A 17629-nucleotide genomic window follows, 5' to 3' on the forward strand; every position below is an offset into this window, starting at 1 on the left:
GGCCATGGCGACCGTCTTTGGAAGGAAAAAGGGATCGCGGTGAAGCTGAAGAAGGGCGTCTATGACCAATCTGCGAGGGAAATAAAGGGGCTGGCTGGATTAGAGGGTGACAACCGGTGGGATCGCAACACGCGAAAATGCAACAACGCGTTGTTGCATGGATGTTTGTCGAAGCGAACTTACCGGAAATGGCAATGAAGGAAATAATCTGGCTGGCTGGAAGGGCAGCCCAGCTTAAGGGAGTGACCGCCCACTTTGAAATTTCCCATCCTTTTGATCTCAGCTTCTCTTCTCCTTCGGCCGATAGATTTCGCAACAACCTCACCTCATCTTCCTCCAACACTTTCTCGTCCCACCGGCTATCGTCCTATCAAACACATCGCGAGTGAGAGATAGAGCATCGACGGCTTCATCAAACGCATTCGTTGCTCCGTTGAAGAGGGCAACACAATCTGGGTTCGACACCGTGTTGCCTCTGCGACCGACCGTTGCTGTCTGCTGCTCCGTCACCAGCGACGTAGAAATTTTTTCATAATTCCCCTCGAACTCACTCATTTTTCGTTTACTCGCTCATTTTTCGTTTACTCTATTCCACTATCTATTTCTCTTCCTCCCCTCTTCCTTCCCTTCCTTCTCCATCACACCATCACCATCCTATTGCCAATCATCAGAACTCCCCTGCGATACGGAGCTCTGTCATATTCTCTCTGCTCCTGTGACATCCAACATTGTAACATCCAACATCACAACTCGAACTAGTTTTGGTTGCAACGACAACAGAACTCCAGCACCACACACCTCCCACCTCCATCATCTTTCTCTGAGTACCTCTTTGCCATTATAATTATCCCTCTTCCCACGTTCGAATGAGCCTCCCTTCTTCTTCTTCTTCTTCTTCTTCTTCTTCTATCTTCTTCTCCTCATAAACAACATTATCGATATCATCATCTCTACATTTGCCTCCCTTTTCCTTTGTAGGCTTCATAATCTTATCAGAATCACCAACAACACATTTGTCTTGACCAATCCGGCATCATGATGTCGTCGAGTATGCGAACCCCCTCGCAGCGAGGTCATCCTCAACAGGAAGCTACAGCTGGGTCTACTCCCGGTCCCATCAGAAGAAGACCTCAAAATGGCCTTATGAAGCACCTAGTCTCTAGTCCCTATACCGCCACCCAAGTCGTTCGCGGCAATGGTAATGTAAGTTGCCTCTTCCTTTTTTCCCTCGAATTCGCGGTTTCCTTTTGCTCTGCGGACCTCGCGTGGGTTTCTCGCTTCGCCTTGCGCCCATCAGCAAGATTTCTTTGTTCGTTCGGTTTTTCCGGGCTCCTTGCATTTGGTTTGGTGTGTGTGTTGCGTGCGTTGCGTGCGTTGCCCTGCCCCTTTCCAAAACACTGGAAGTCCCCGCTACGCGCTGCTCCGCCTTGTCCCTGCAGCAAATTAGCACCGACCGTTCTCCCCTCCCTTTTGGGACTAAAAAACATTGCTTTACGCGTTTATACTTTTTTTCCACCCTCCCGTGCCCCACTGTCTCTGCCCTTGATCATCGGTCGCGTCTATAGAGCTTCATATGTTGTGATATCCTATTATGGTAATTCGTACTAACACGCTCTTCACTAGGGTTGGCTCCCCACATTACGTGGTATTCTCCGTGTGACCACAGGCACAGTTGGCACTCTCGCAACCGTCGGCAGTGTCGTCGGTCGTGTTGGACATGCTGCCACGAGATCATTTTTCTCCTACGTCTCCAGGTCTACTAGGAGATATATGGGATGGGACACTACACCCACTCAACCGATCAGAACCTCATTGACCGATGGCAGTCTCCATGAGGAGCAAGACCGAAGATATCGTGAAAGAGCTGCTGCTTATTACGAAAACCAAGATCGAGAAGCCGAAGAGGCTAGAAGAGATGCTGAACGTGCCGCTGAGGTCAGAGAACTCGGCAATTCGCTACAGAAAGTTTATCCTCCGGCCTCTCAGGTTTCCAGCTCGTGGACGGAAGAGCTCAAAAAGACCGGTCCTGCACATACAATCGCTCGTAAGGCCGAGGGCACAAAACATCAGAAGGGTTCGAAGAACCAGAAGGCTACTGCGAAGCCTGCTCGGGAACGGGAACACCCCTACCGCCAGCCCAAGCGAAGCGAAAATGGCTTCAAGGATGAATTCCAAGAAAACTTCAAATCCGACCCAAGCAAAGATGCCGAAAAGGTGGCCTTCCTTATTTCCTACACCGGCTGGAAACCATCTTTCTTCCGTAACCAAGCCTCCGTCTTCCAACGCTTGCCAAAACTTTCGGACGAATTTGATATTTTGGGCGATGCCGATCATACTGAAAACATTGTTCGCCTCGCTGAGATTCTTTCCGACCGTGGTTTCCTCAAGCGTCAGAATATTGTTTGTGAGATCACATTCGAACCCGTATGGGGTCGCAAGCCTATCGGCGAGGCCGCTATCGCTGCTCTTCCGAAAGTGTATATCCCCGAGGACCAAATCGAGCCAGTACCCTCTTACCAACCTCGCGAGTTTTCGGAAGAAGAACGCGAGACTATGAAGAAGAATGGCGACTTCTCTGCCGTTCGCAAGGAATTCAGGAAACAGACTATTTACGACCTTACATTCCACACCCCCTATGACCATCCACTTCCAGCGGTTGATATCGAGCTCCCAGATGAGGAATTCGAGGTCTCTAGAGACGACCCGAGATTCCGACAGCTGTGGCAGCTCCTCCCATCCGTCCGACTGCCTGGCAATCGACATTTACTTGAGGCTAATGCTAAGGCCCGCCTCACCTACAAGAAGATGGTCAGCCGTCGCGACCACTGGTTCTGGAAGGTCATCCAGGAAGTTAGAAAGCGTGACCGTTATCTCGCCAAGGTCTACGACCATTTTGACTTGAATCGCAAGCGATCTGAGATGAATTGGGATGAGTTCCGAAGGGTGCGCGTCATCCGCAGCAACAACCCACCCGCAGACCCCCCAGAACGGATTCAAGAAGCTGTTCGGGAAGCAGGTAAGCGTCGTAAGATCCGCAAAGCGAGCATCAGCCCGGAACGAGCTCCGGTCCAACAGTACGACCCGGAAATCCACAAAAAGCATCGAATCCGTCATAACCGGGCCCTCAACTCCAAGACCAGCGCTAAATCCTGGATTAACAAAGAAATGGACTTGTCCGATGAGGATAATTTCCCCAGCAGGAGAACCGGTCGCTCCAGGTACACGCCTCGAGATGCGGAGCACCAGGCACTTCGACTCGCAAGAGCCGTTGCTTCTCAGGATGAAATCAAACCAAAGGCCCAACCGAAGAAGGTTACCTTCGCACCCGGTCACACCCTCAGAGTCTTCGAACAAGACGACTCGGATGCGTCCCCAGCCGATACACATGCTAGCAAGAAAATGAAAGCTCTGGATGCATCGTCTATTAGGACCGCCCAAACTTCGGCTGGACATGGTCCACGCAAACATGCTGGTTTCCGTGGAGCCCCAGCTAACTTTACGAAGCCAAGAACCGTTGGCAAAGGGTCTTCGGATCCAATTCATGCTTCATACCAAAAATCATTGGTTGATGTTCCTCGTGAATGGCGACAGCGTGAAGCTACTGGCACCTTCTCTGCTTGGGAAGAGGATTCTGAAGAAGCTGGTGTCTTTTATGAACTGGATATCGTTGACGGAAAACTTCCAAAGGGGCGAGGTTCGTGGGAAACCGAGTTGGAGCAGACTCATGGCCCTAAGCGCGTTCGCATCCTCAGATCTAATGGAACTTCGCAAGACTTCGCAGTTTGGAGCCAGGATGGTATCCTCCGCGATCTTGACTGGGTTCCCTCCAGCCAGCCACCTGAAGAAGACGAAGAGCGTGCACGCCTTGAAAACGAAGTTGCGGAGTTCAAACGCATGTACCCAAATCTCCCAACTCCGGAGGTCGAGGCACTCCCCGACCTCAGAACCGCCTTTCAGAACGGTTACACCTCACCCAAGAACGAAGCGGAACGTATTCGCATGTATCGCATCATGGCAGCAACGAAAGATGAGGTTAAAGGCCCAAAGTTCCGAGCTGCCACAGATGAAGAAGCTGCTAGATGGGGTCCAGATAGCACTTTCGAAGAGACGGCCCGAATGATTCAACGCGCCCGAGAGATGGATGAGAGAGAGGCAGCTCTGAAGAAGGAAGAGGAGAGACTCGCCCAGTTGAGGGCCGAGTTGACTAAGGCACAAGAAATTCCGAGCCTGAAGAAGCGAAGACGCTCGACCGAGAATTCGCCTACGAAATCTCCAGTCAAGTCTACCGAGATCACCGGTGACTTCCCGAGATTCGATCCTTTCGAGGCCGTTCCCGCAGAAGCCGTGGGATCCCCCACCAAGTCTCGCTCCGGCGCGCCCTTGTCCCCTCCCATTTCGAATGAGGATGAGAAAGGTGGGAAGGAGGAAAACACACCGGGCTCCAAGGCGAAGGCTCGCCTCACCGGATTGTTCGATCCCGTTCAGGCCCAAAAGGGTAAGTCTTTCTGCGCCAGCCCTCCATCGACCCCCTTTACTAATTGTTCGCTAGGCTCCGGATTTACTGTTGTTGAGGATTCTAAGGCCCAGGGTAGCGGAGACCAGGCCGCCGGTACGAACGATGTCTTCCGACCTATCGTTAATGGCGCTACGTTGCCAAGACTCGGTTCGACCGGCGATGCTCCCAAGGCCCAGTCACTTCTACCTTCGGCTCCTATCATGGCTGCTCCGGCAACTCCTTCCGCCATCACTCCCGCTGAGGCTGGCATGTTCGCCTCCGTCAGGCCACCTCTTAAGAATGAGATGAGCCTCGACGAGGGGTCGAGCATGGAGATAGATAACACGCCCCAGTCCGCAAAGAGGATCAGGAGCCCCAAGGAGTTCGGCTTCGTGACCAGCGCATCTACGACCATGGCAGAAACATTTAGGCCATTGGTTCCAGCTTCGTTTGAGTTTGGAGCGATGTCCTCCAAGCCAAATTTCGGTGCCGACAACGCTACTTTGGGCGAGTCATTTGCCTTGGGAGGTCCCACCAGCAATCCTTTTGCTGGAAATAATGGATTCCAGTTTGGAGCTACCACTGCCGCACCATCCATCTTCGGAGCTCCAACGGCGACCGACAAGCCATCCGACAACCTCTTCACGTTCGGTGGCAACAGTAAGCCGGCCCCAAAGAAGGCCGATGAACCGTTCGTTTTCGGTGGCAACATGGCGGAGAAGGCCCCGGATATGTTTAACTTCGGTGGCCCTAGCACGACCCCAGCCGCTGCCCCACCCGTTAGCTTCGGTGTGACCAAGCCTGCCGAGAAGGCAGGCATTTTTAACTTTGGCGGAAAGGCTACCGGAAGCGCGCCCACCACTGGCATCTTCGGTGCCACGGCCGTTCCTAGCCTCCAGGAAGCAGTTAATGCCGCAACGTCGAACAAGGTTACATTCGGACCATCTACGGCTGCTCCACCTATCTTTGGAGCTTCAACTGCTGCCCCATCCGCTCCGGCCATCTTCGGTGCCGCCAGCACCGCTCCGACTAATGGTTTGTTTGGCGCTGCTTCTGGTGCTACTGCGGCTCCATCGTTCGCAGCACCGGCCTCGTTCAACTTTGGCGAGACGGCTGCTGCTCCAACTTTCGGTGCCAACAATGCTGCTGTTGCTTCGAGTGCCTCGTTCACTTTTGGCTCTGCTGCGACAACTCAGCCGGTTCAATTCGGTGCCGAGTTGCCAAAGCAGACCTCTGCCTCGTTCAACAGCGCATTCAACTTCGGGTCGAATGCCGCAGCTGCCCCTGCTCCCGCCTCTACTGCTGCTCCAATATTCGGTGGCTCGAATGCCGGCACCTCGAATGTTGGAACTAGCTTTGGAGTTGATACTGGAATTTCGTTCAGTTTCCAGCCTCCCGCCACCAATGCCCATGGACGTACGATCAAGGCCCCGGTCAGCCGCAAACCCGGCAGTGTCCGCGGCCGACATTGAACGGACCATGGCATTGAACGCTTGTTACCACGGGTGGACCAAGCGTCCCGAGAATGATTGAAACACCCGACTTTTATTATGCTTTATTACCTGTATTACCTGTTGCTGTTCTTTCTCGACACTTGAGCGTTTCGAAATACTCTGACTCGGAACGATACTTATGATTATGGTTTTCTTGATTACGGTTATCTGACTTTACAGAATACCCACGCTACCCCCGTCATTACTCATCACTCGTCGCTTATCACCCCGGCTTCTTCTCACGATCTCCTTCTGCTTTCCGCCTACCAATGTCACCTCAGTACTACTCCTCTCACTGCTTTTTTTAAGAATTCTGCATCACGGGCGTTTATTGATTCGACAAATCCGTTTTTCACGATTAAAGCTGCGGTTATTACTTACTCTTCGTCCTCCTACAATCCCCATCCTCGTTCAGCAACCCAGCACATACGAAGTGCGAGCTTTTTCTTATTTTTGCTTGTGGCCTTCTGCATTATGATCCTCCCTACTCCCGAACATGTACTCTAGCCAAATTTTAATAAACCCTCTCCCCATACTTGATGGCGTTATGAAGGATGTCCTTCCCGCTGCTTTTGTATTCTGACTTGTTTTTTTTTTTTCCGGCTGTTTTGACTCTTTGACTTTTTCCCGTTTTTGCTTCTCGCTTTTTGTTTTTTATTTTCTGTTTCCCTTGTTGATTCTCGTTGCATTAACAAAAGAATTGTGCTTTCATGTCGTTACTTTTCTTTTTTTCTCTGTTTTATTCCCATGCTTTATAAGATTGTGAAGACTATAAAAAGGTCATATACCCCCACCCCGTTTTTGAAGTTTTTTTGAAGTTTTTTTGGATGCCTTTTGGCTTTTTTATTCTTCTCACGGTGCATTATTATTATTCTTCTGATTGGCTTTTGACTTTTTTCATTGTTCTTGCCTTTGCTTCCTTTTCTTATTTTTTATATATCTTTTGGAAAGAATGGACTTTGGTTTCCGCTGTCTGGTGACCGGATTCTGAGGTGGTATTTCTTGTCCTTTTTTTTGTTGGATGAATTTTTGATGTCATCCCCATGTTCTACTATGGATGAGGAAGATTGTATTTAGTATGAAGGAGAGGTGGGCGGTGCTACACCATATAATTGAGATGAAATTTTTTTTTAAAGATATAATTTGGTGCGATTGTGACTTGAGTTTATCGTGAGTTTTTTGTGAATATGTTCTCTGTCAATGGTTTACTTTTTAGTGCGTGTATTACCTTTTATTTGTATAACAGTAAAATTAATGTACCCACTGAAGTAGCTATTGAAGTTCTTGTTGAAATATAGAATATAAGATTAAATTGTCTGTGTCCGGTTCCCATATATCCCCAATCTAGGCTATATTTACTACATGAGTGTTTTCCCGTCCAAAGATCTAGAGGTTATTCTATCATGACATCGAAATCCATAGATTGTCGATATTGGACGCCACAATTCATATTTTATGTATCCGGTTCAGGATCTATTCTGAAATCTCAATACTTTTGATTCCTGCCTAATATATTATACAATCCTATTACCACCGAGGATAACCCCGGGGTTTTATAACCTTTTCAAACTATCCTCGAGCGCGGTGCTCACTTCCTCCCATTCCATAATCTTCCCTTTCCCTTCTACTCTCCTCGCAATTATATCGATTTGCTCCTGTCCAACCCTAATAAACCAACCGTCCTCCGTCACCAGAGATAGAACGCCGCCCTTTTGTCCCTCCAAACCTTTCTCCTCCGCTAACGTCTTCCTAACCCAACCTTCATCCTTTCCAACCCTATGTCCCAGACTCCTTAGACTAATTTTACCGGTACCCTGGTTTTCAAGGTTAGATATGCACACCCTGAGTTTATGTACATAACCCCGGTTTTTCTCCTCCTTTTCTCTTCTTTCTTCTTTTTCTTTCAGTTTCGCCCTTTCGATTTTAATCTCTGCCAACGCACGACGTTGTTTTTCTGCAATGATTGTTTCTTCGAGGTCTTCTTCCAGTGCTTCTTCACGCTCACGGCGCTCACGGGCCTGCGATTGGAGGAATTCGGAGTATGCTCTATCAAAAAGCATTAGTCGCTCGATTCCAATTTAAGAGATGAAGAAGGGAAACGAACCTTCTACGATCCCTCATTTCTAAATTCCTTGCCTTTTTTTTACCGACTATTCCTCTATTCCTTGGTTGTCTAGGAACACCGCCGGCATTCGCAGGACCGGCTTCCATTTGCTCTTCATCATCGCCACCTGCGCCTCCGGCTTCGGCGAGGAGCCCGTTGACATCTACTTCATCTTCAAATTCTTGGATCTCCGGTACTTCTCCTGTTTCTCCTCCTTCTTCTTCTATTATCTCCTGTGCCAGTTCATTGTTTATATTAGGAGCCCTAGCGGGTGGCGATGTAGGAAGTCCGGCTCCAGCACGTAATGTGTCTGCGCGGTTTAGGAGGAAGAGGATTAGACCGCCTAGGATGAGGAATGGGAGGAGGACGAAGCAGTTTTTGATATAAGGGTGTTGGAAGAGGGAGGTTAGGGGGGTCAGGGGTGGTGGGGAGGGCATGGTGGGTATTTAAATCTCGGTGGATGCATTTGAAACGTTGGATCTGTATGTGGTAGATGGATGAGGTGTTGGATATTTGTGTGGGCAACGCGGGATGGTTGGGTGAAGTTGCTTGAATTACCATAGCGGAACCCGAGGGTTTTCTGGGACGGAAAGTGCACCTCAAAAATAGCTTTCGAAGCGATTAAGACGGTTTAAATGTTTTATAAAATGGGTTAAAATTTAAAAGAAGCCCCCAAAACTCAACAAAACCTCGGACTAGGTCTGTACATATTGACTGGGATGGTCTTCCGTGATATATCCAATCATGGCGGTTGAGTGTGGTAAGAGGCCTTCCATTGTTCTTTAGCATAGGGTCCTCAGGGTAATCGAAAGCCTCGTATCCACCGAGCAAGTCCATAGGCATCGGCCACTACGAGTCTGTAGGGCACGGAAATTTCATCATCTTCGAAGATTTCTGGCACGCCTGGTCTCGTGGCCATGGTGGTACTATTTTTGAAAATATTGGAACCGAATTCTGTGAATGGATGTATTATGGGAGTCGATTCAATACTCGGCCTAGCTCGGGTCAGTCGGCGGTGCAAAGAAATGCGGGGTTCATACAACAAGCATTGTATTAAAACACCACGTGTACGAACTATCTTGTAGGTGAAAGTGTAATTCTTAAGACCTTACGCACCTAGGGATAGAAGCTCGATGCTAAGAGGGACGATTCTATTTCGAGTTTAAGTAGGAGACTCAATCTAACCCATCTATACAGGTTAAATACAGCCGATTACACCGCGGCCGGCACCGATATACGAACAATTTCTAGCTGTACATCACCAAACCCATCACTCTCCACCATACGATCTTGAGTTCAAACCCGTGTCCGTCCCGACCTTCCGGCAGCGATAAACAGGAGGTGAAACTTCATATTCGACCGGGCTCGCTACCTCATTCTCAGGCACCGTAGCTATGGGCTCCACACCACCATTCGTTTTCTCTGTCTCCGCACTCATTCCCAACTTCAACACCAAAGCCCGGGTTTGCATTGAATGGTCAGCCCAAGCTCCCGTACCAGTAAACAATATTTACTTCCAGACATCCTAATTTCAGGCGCTTCGTTGGTAGTTTCGATTGTTAATTCAATAAATTTCAATGTTGCTGGGGAACATTTAAGAAGCTGGAAACGCTGGTTGTATATCCGTTTCCACTCGGTAAAGGCGCTGGATCATCGCAGCAGTCGAAGACAGAAATGTGCGTAGAAGACCAATCTCCTTGGCCTCAGGTAATTATGAACTTATAAGGGAATGGGGGAGCTGTTGGATCGGTTTTGATTTGAGATAAAGATCGCCATGTAATTGGGTCAGTAATTGGCCCTGGGAGAAGCACCTGAGGATCCAAGTATGTTGGTGCAATTGGCTAAAATGGGTGAGAAATTTAGAATCAATACCTTTACGTATATACCACGACAAAGAAAGAAATTACATATGCCTTTGGAGGTAGATAATTACCTAGCTCGCAAAATTCTTCTTTTCCGTTAGCTGCTGAAATTTGTTGCAGAGTGTTGAATTTTATGAACGCGCAATGTTGGGATCCAAGGCCAAGATACAGACGGATTTTAAAATCTTGGGGATTGGACGGATTCAGTTCCAGGGTATATATAATCTGCATTTGCTTAATGATCTAGCTGAGGCTTGAAGAATTTGTCAATGTGGGCCTCCGTATGAACCTATCATACGTACTGATAACACTTATGCACATGCACTAGCGCTAGCTAGCATCTGCGTCGGTAAGACCGAGGGTTAGAATCTAGCGACATGGGGTTGGAGGCTGCTGGCTCCAATACGAGGGTCTCGTCATATGTTGTCGGCGCGAGTATTTCTCTATATATGGATAGAAAAAATGCAGCAGCTAACCAAGTGCCCACCAGCCTATATACCATGAGATTAACTCGAGGGTATGAAAATTGTCACCTAAGGCAATAGAAGCTTCGAGGTTTGATCCCAACGGCCTAACGGTTGCATAATCTATGAATTTACTTCTGGGTACGTAAGTACACGCAAAATGCATGAAATATGTTCCAGAATGATTGATATAGTCTATCCTGAATAAATTTAAACAATGACATAATTATACTCTGAAGTATAAATAATAGCCGAATTATGTCTGAAGCTGGCACCAACAAATGGCCAACTGACGCAGCTCTTCAACCCTCATCTTATATTTCAGACGAATTCGGAATTTGATAGCAAAGGATTTAAAAAGCGAGAGAATACTTTTTTTCTGCCTTCTTCCCCGATTAGGGCACACGAAGAAATAACAAAACCAAATATGATTGAGTACAAATTATAGAGTATGAGTTTCCGAAGGCGTTGGGGTCTGCAATCTAAGCATCGTGGAAATTCCGTCCTCTTGGGTTACCCTCGAATACTCCGGCTCTCCCACAGTAGCCTTAAATGAATCATTACAATTCGCCAACTTCAATACAATGCAAATCTTCTCCCATTTGCCATCCAGAACGGCCGTGTCTGCCCCCAAGAGGCAGTATTTGCACCCAGTTCCGTCCAAGGATGGTGAAGCATTGATATTTTCGATGACGCTTTCGATAAACACTAAACAAGCGGTGGGGTAAAGGGAGAGTTGGAATCGAGAGTCTTTGCGGTCGAGATCATTTGTTCCGAGGGTGGGCATATGAGGTGGTTCTGCGCAGTCGAAGGTGGAAACGTGTGCGAGCATCCATTCATCAAGCTTCTTTCGGATTACGACAAATTTGTAGGGGAATGGAAGCCGTCTTTCCATTTTGAAGGTTCTTTGTAGCCTCGAATCCAGCTCTTTTATTTTTAGTAGGTTTCCTGTAGCACATTCAATTTGAGTATGGGGTTGTACAATCGTGCTTTAAGGGAATTTGTGAACTTATTTAATTACCTTGGTGAAGTTGAGTTTTGCTGTTATAAAATTGTTGCAAAATTCAATGTAAATGGCTACGAGGATGTATGTATGTTCTTTGGAGTTATTCTTTTTTCCGGGATATATCTCTAGATCTTGGAACTAGGAGACCATTTAAATTATTCGAACATATTCGGAGCTGCGTTACAAAGCCAACATACCCAGGTCTTAAATTTGACTGAATGCGTCTAGATCAACGGAAGAAGCCGTAGAAGGACGGCCAAGAACACATACCAACTCACTCTGCTGCATACGACCGCGCGATGGAGCTAGAGAGGTAGTATTCGGAAGCCAACAGGGTATCCCCACTGGTTCTTTATCAGACACTTTTGTATCTGGTTGATTTTGATCTGATTTATTGACGGCTGGTCCGAGGAAGTATACTTCGAAAAGAATACGTTCGTCTGCCTTAAACCTTACACTTCGTAGCCCCTAAGAATATTGCAAGACTGTTTTCAGCACGCTGCTCGTACAGTTGGTTTTTTTGTTGTTACACAAGTCTACGGGTAGCTCTTCGTTTCGTCAACCAAACAATCCTTTCAAGCTTCAAAAAACGGGTGCCTACGTGAAAACGTAATGCAATGCAGCCGCCTTTTCCAGACCCTTATGCCGGCTACTGAGAAGCAGAGCCCGCATATCTCGGTGGCTCATCATTGCCCCGCGAATAATCCCTAAAACCCCTCTCAATATTCATCAACTTCAAAATAACATCATGGTGATGTCCATGAGGGTCCGTATCATATCTGGCGGCCACAGAAGGACAATATTTACACCCAATACCCTCCAACTGCGGACTAGTATTAACCTGTTCGACCACGTGTTCCAGAAGCTTGTGTGCTGGAGATGAATAATTCGCCAGTTGGAATAGCAAAAGCAGATGACTTTTCGGTATTGGATTTTCGTTAGTGTCAAAGATTGAGACTGTAGCGTCTTTCCAGTCGTCGCGCTGGAGGTCGTTTCTGAGGATTATGAGTTTGTAGAGGGGGATTGACCTGCCATTTCGGAGAGGGTTTGTGATGTTTGAGTTGTGGTTGTTGGATCTAGATCTGGGCGTTGGACTGGAGAGTGCTTCTATGTAGCCTCCAATTAACCCATCATTCGATCGAAGAAGCCGTCTAAACCTACAGCTCCTTGGCGATTGGTCGAATCATTCATGACCAGCATAATCTTGGCTTGAGGTTCTCGATTGGTCGAGCCGCGCCGCGGAACTGAGAGATGGGACGGTGAAGATTGGTTGTTCGGCGGAACTAATGGCTTGGTTCGACCTAATTGGGGACACCGACAGATGCAACACAAACCCGGCTTACATGGACGTTGAACGAGCTCGATGGCTATGCAGAGGCTGGCGATATCCAGATGCATACTTATATATCGAGAGGGAACTCGGAGGCAAATGAGGATAGAGTGTATAAGAATATCTTCTAGTTAGTGCCTTTACGACTACCTGCTATCTAAGTTACAAGGCATGAAATAACGGGCCCTATTCCATTCCCAAACGGCCGTCATGATCATGGCGCCGCACCGCCCCAGACCACCCATCCAAAATTCTAAAAATTGCATAAGAAACTACAATACTAAATTAATAATGATAAGCCAACGTAGTAAACGGTGTCGCCGTCGCTGAAAACTCCGCAATAAGCCCTTCAATCGCAACGCCCACAACATCCCTCACAGCCGCATTACAATTCGCCAATTTCGGTACCAAACAAAGCCTATTCAAATTCACTCGTCCATCAAACAAACGTCCCGGATCTAAACCCACAGGAAAATATTTACACCCCGTTCCTGTGAGTTCTTCGCTTAGGTTTACATTCCATATCTGTCGTTTCAGATATCGTAGGGCTGCAGGGCCGTATTCGATAAAGTGGAAAAGAGGCCGGCCGTCGAAGTTGCCGGGGGCTGGGTTTTCGGCACAGTCGAAGATGGAGATGTGCACGCCATTTTCGGGCCAGGTTGGGTCGAAGTCTTCGGTTTTTTATAACCAGGTATTTGTATCGAGATGGTGTCCCTTGGGCCATCTCCAGGGGTATTAACGTTGGTAGCGGGCACCGGGAAGCGGTATATATTGAAATGACTCTGAAGGATTCGAATACGCGCTAAACTAACCGAGAAAGTTAGCGATGCTGTAAATCCTCGGATCTCTTGGGGTTTCAAACGAACCTGTGAAAATAAAATCCTTGAGTATAAGGTATAGTAGTATATTTCATATAATCCGAAATTGATATCGACACAACCAGCTTGGTTTTCAGTTTTTATTGAAACTATAAAATGCAAAGGGTATTATCGCAAAGGTGAATAATCAATTTGCTGAAAGGGTTTGCACTTAGAGATCCTTCTCAAGATTTGCTATAATTGGAAAGGAACCAAATATAGAGGAAGTAATAGAGCTTTTATATCTGCCGACATAAAACCTAACCCATAGGGCTGTAACTATCGCATATCCGATCGAGTCTACTTACCAAACCACCATCATTATGAAACCAATCCGCGCATATATATTACCCTGCCCACAAAAAACTGCAGCTGCACGCAGTATTGCGCAGACCAGCCCGAATATAGCTATAGCAGTTGCTAAGGATGATTATTTCGGCAACCTCTTGAGTCTCTGTTAGCCTTTTGCTCCCCCGTGTAAACTATAGAACGTAGAGTCCACACTACGCATGTAGTAAACTTGATAAAAAAAAATCGCAAATATGAAGAGTGTTAATGAAATCAAAACCTTTGAAGCGTAATGAAAGGTGTTTCAGCATGGTCTCCCGTCGCCGTCCCTTTGTGTTGACAGCCGACATATCCAACAAACTACTCCCAAACTTCACCCACCAAACCACAAACCACAATATCAACATCCCACCGGCCCCCTCACCGCCAAAATGAATCGTCGAATGGTACCTCCCCTCCCCCCTTCAACCTTCAAACCTTACTAACCTTCTCCCCTCTTCAGCTCTCCCGCGAAGACGAAATCACCGCCGAAACCCCCGTCACCCTCTCCGACCAAAAAGCCATAAACACCTTCTCAACCCTGCACTCCCGGCACACAATCCTCCTCTCCACCCTCTCCACCAAACAAACCGAAAAGGAATACTTAACCGACGTAACCTCCGAGCTCGAACTCTCAGATGATGACGATAAAGTACCGTATAAGATTGGAGATGCGTTTGTGTCGTTAAGAGTTGAGGAGGTTAGAGAGCTGTTGGAAGAGGAGATTAGAGTTATTGATGAGGAGATTGAGGAGTTGGAAGGACGGGTGAGAGAGGAGAAGGGGAAGATGGATGAGTTGAAGGTGGTGTTGTATGCGAAATTTGGGAAGAGTATTAATTTGGAGGCATAATATTACGGATGGAGGGGTTGGAGGGCAGAGCAAGATACGTGATATGTGGGGAGTAACTTGGGCAGGCCTAAGGTTTATAGGAGGGGAGATCGGTGGGAGCAAGCCTTATATACGATTTTAATACAAAATTCCCGGTTTCGAGATGAAATGAAGGTTGAGATATTAAAAGAGGTGGACTCTAGTAAGGTCAAGCTCTGGGGTCTTAGTTATAGTGTTCGGGATATGGTCCCATCCGGGTCAACGATATTAATATTAACGAATTTTACGATTTAAATCGCGGTTTCTAAGAAAGAATATCTTCCTACGCATTATGATGCGCCCCAGACACGTGGGGTAGTTAGTATGACGCTTAGCCATCTCATCAAGTCGAAGGACGGAAATCCGATGAACTATGCCAAGTGTTTCACGATGCAGCAGTGAGAGGTTACTCCAAGAGCATCTAGGCAAATAGAAAACAGCGGCATAACAATCGTCAGCCTCTATCTTCCACCACCCTACAACTCCTTCTTTACAAAATGCTCCTAAACCGCACCCCATAAATTAGCACAAAACCTTCCCATACCACACAATCGTTATCACGTACCGGCGAATGAGTCGTCTCGTAATCAATATGTACGTAAGCCCGCTCAACATCCGGCAAACTCTCAAGCTTCATCTGTAATTCCTCAGCAATATCATGCGAATGTTTAAGCGTGCAGTCAGGATCCATAACCACGTCGACCTCGATAATGAGCCGTGGGCCGCTGTGATACGCTCTAACGGTGTCCAATTGCAGGATTTCGGGAGAGTGGGTCATCGCTATATAAATGTTAGCTATAAATGTGCTCGCAAGAACATGCGATCAGAGACGATGAGCATACAGATGTAAGTGATCAGTTGTTGAGTATCCAAGTCAGCAGCTGTGCCGACGAGGAGCATAAATTCTTCCCAGGCAGTCTTGAGCCAAAGACCTAGTATGAGAAACGAAATGATAATGGCGCCCATAGGATCGATCCACCATTTCAACTTGGAACCTCCAACGGAAGTCAAGATACCAAATCCATTGACGAAGAGGTCGTTTCGATGATCGCGCCAAAGGACGTGGACCTAGATATTATCAGCGCCCCGTCTTAATACCCACTGTTCAAACACCACCTTGAAAAACCTACATCACTGTAAATATCCTTCAAAGCCCAGCAGTAAAGAAACAAAGAAAACTTTGTCGCAAAAGCAGCACAGACGGAAATCACAGACTCAAGGTAAAAACTCTTGGTCTCAGCTTCGGCTCCCGCAGCGATATCTCGAGCAGAAACGACGATAAGAATGAGTGAGACGGCAGACATGACGAAGGAGAAGGTGATGTTTCCAGCGGTTTCGAGACGGGCCTTGCCGGATGGGAATTTCTTCTCGTCGACCTTTTTAATCGCTCGACGAGATGCCATTAGAATGATATTCGACATTGGGTCGAAGATCGAGTCGGCCATGGCTGGCATAAAACATTAGTCTTCGGTTCTCAACATGGCCCGTGAAGAATCAAGTTACATACTTGCGAACAAAGACAGAGACCCGGATCTGACGGCAGCAAAGACTTGAAGTATCGACAAGCAGATATTGGCAGCCTATGCGTCCCCCATCACCAATATCGTAAGACACTCATCCACCACCAAATAATAATAAAAAGATTCAATTCTTACAAAACTACCCCAAATCGCAATCTTATACTTCAACGCCGTATCCTCTACCGTCTCCTTTGCCTCATTCCTATGTTCCTCAATACTCTTCAACAACTTTTTAATTTTCTCGTTCTGATTCTCATAGAACTCCTTCAGTTCTTTCCCACTTGGACTCTTGGCGTGGGGGTTCTTTCGCTTTTTGCCGGTATTGGAAACGTTGGCCTTGATGAGATTTATCTCAGACGGGGACTTGAGACCTCGGGAGAGTGAGAATGGATCACTAGAGGATGTCTGCTGACGAGTGAGGGTCCCCTCGTCGGCGTCGATAACGGACGAAGCAATGTTCCTATGCGTTGTGGTGTCGCCTGAAATCGACGCGATCTCGATACTTGTGGAGGCGTTTAGGTTTCCGGCCATGGTTCCAGAATGTCCCAGTTATATCCCCAAATAATGAACGTAGAGGGTATGGAGGAAGAAGAAGAGGAGAAGAGAGAGATAGAATGAGACTAAAAAACCCTCTAAACTAGTAGAATAGAAGTCCCTGAATTCCGGGCCCCCAAAAGGGCGTTCCCAAAGTTTTATATGCAACATTCGGCCGCCTTAAGGTTTCCTTAGTTAACCCCGAGTCATGCTACCGGTTTCCCGGTCAGAATCGCATCTAATCAATCGATCTTTTTGCCGAGATCCCGCCTGTAAAGCTTTAGGCTTTTTGCTGCGCCCCATTGGACGTCATGAAGGCGAGACCTAGCGAGGGTTTGCATGCTGCTTGCTTGTGGGGGAGCTTTCTGATTTGATAGAGTTTATGGGGCTTCAATCTTTGAGAAGGTCTGCGATGATGTCCGAGATAAACCCAATTTTACAGCCTTCCATTTGGGACGGAGCGGAAATATCTGATTGAAATTTTTATTTATTTTTTTTTTCCTACCAAAGGGGCTGTGTAAGAGCTTGGTATGCTTACATATCAATGATTGAGCACCAATTGACCAGGTTCAGAAAGCCAGTAGCTTAGAACACGAGGTATGCACTAGTTATCATGAAAGCTTAAAGCGAATATAAAATCGAGTTTGGATATCATCTCTAGCATGGTTCCGTAAACTAAAGCTACCAATACAGACTTTCGCAAGCCTGTCCAAAACCTCCAAGCCATCAAAAGGGAACAAGAAAAATGGTTCGTTGTACAATTGAGAAG

The 17629-nt window shown here is 47.2% G+C and overlaps 5 protein-coding genes across 5 annotated transcripts; 2 read left to right on the forward strand and 3 right to left on the reverse strand.

The window, feature by feature from the left end:
* Positions 1 to 1035: 1035 nt before the first annotated feature.
* DFL_001578 (uncharacterized protein) lies at positions 1036 to 5967 on the forward strand (the record flags this gene model as incomplete). The annotated part of the gene is made up of 3 exons (XM_067630215.1): positions 1036 to 1203; positions 1624 to 4495; positions 4550 to 5967. The coding sequence occupies 3 exons, from the start codon at positions 1036 to 1038 to the stop codon at positions 5965 to 5967; spliced, it is 4458 nt and encodes a 1485-aa protein (XP_067492881.1).
* A 1574-nt stretch (positions 5968 to 7541) lies between these two features.
* On the reverse strand, positions 7542 to 8529 carry DFL_001579 (uncharacterized protein; the record flags this gene model as incomplete). Its single annotated transcript, XM_067630216.1, has 2 exons — positions 7542 to 8034; positions 8093 to 8529. 2 exons carry the CDS (start codon positions 8527 to 8529, stop codon positions 7542 to 7544), a joined length of 930 nt encoding a protein of 309 aa, XP_067492882.1.
* A 2331-nt stretch (positions 8530 to 10860) lies between these two features.
* On the reverse strand, positions 10861 to 11313 carry DFL_001580 (uncharacterized protein; the record flags this gene model as incomplete). The annotated part of the gene is made up of 1 exon (XM_067630218.1): positions 10861 to 11313. The coding sequence occupies one exon, from the start codon at positions 11311 to 11313 to the stop codon at positions 10861 to 10863; it is 453 nt and encodes a 150-aa protein (XP_067492883.1).
* Positions 11314 to 14330: 3017 nt separating this feature from the next.
* On the forward strand, positions 14331 to 14788 carry DFL_001581 (uncharacterized protein; the record flags this gene model as incomplete). Its single annotated transcript, XM_067630219.1, has 2 exons — positions 14331 to 14345; positions 14402 to 14788. 2 exons carry the CDS (start codon positions 14331 to 14333, stop codon positions 14786 to 14788), a joined length of 402 nt encoding a protein of 133 aa, XP_067492884.1.
* A 494-nt stretch (positions 14789 to 15282) lies between these two features.
* Positions 15283 to 16857, reverse strand: DFL_001582 (uncharacterized protein; the record flags this gene model as incomplete). Its single annotated transcript, XM_067630220.1, has 6 exons — positions 15283 to 15309; positions 15372 to 15586; positions 15649 to 15874; positions 15937 to 16253; positions 16314 to 16386; positions 16462 to 16857. 6 exons carry the CDS (start codon positions 16855 to 16857, stop codon positions 15283 to 15285), a joined length of 1254 nt encoding a protein of 417 aa, XP_067492885.1.
* Positions 16858 to 17629: the final 772 nt, after the last annotated feature.

Source organism: Arthrobotrys flagrans, assembly GCF_004000055.1.
Source record: "Arthrobotrys flagrans strain CBS H-5679 chromosome Unknown unitig_3, whole genome shotgun sequence".
Classification (NCBI taxonomy): Eukaryota; Fungi; Ascomycota; class Orbiliomycetes; order Orbiliales; family Orbiliaceae; genus Arthrobotrys; species Arthrobotrys flagrans.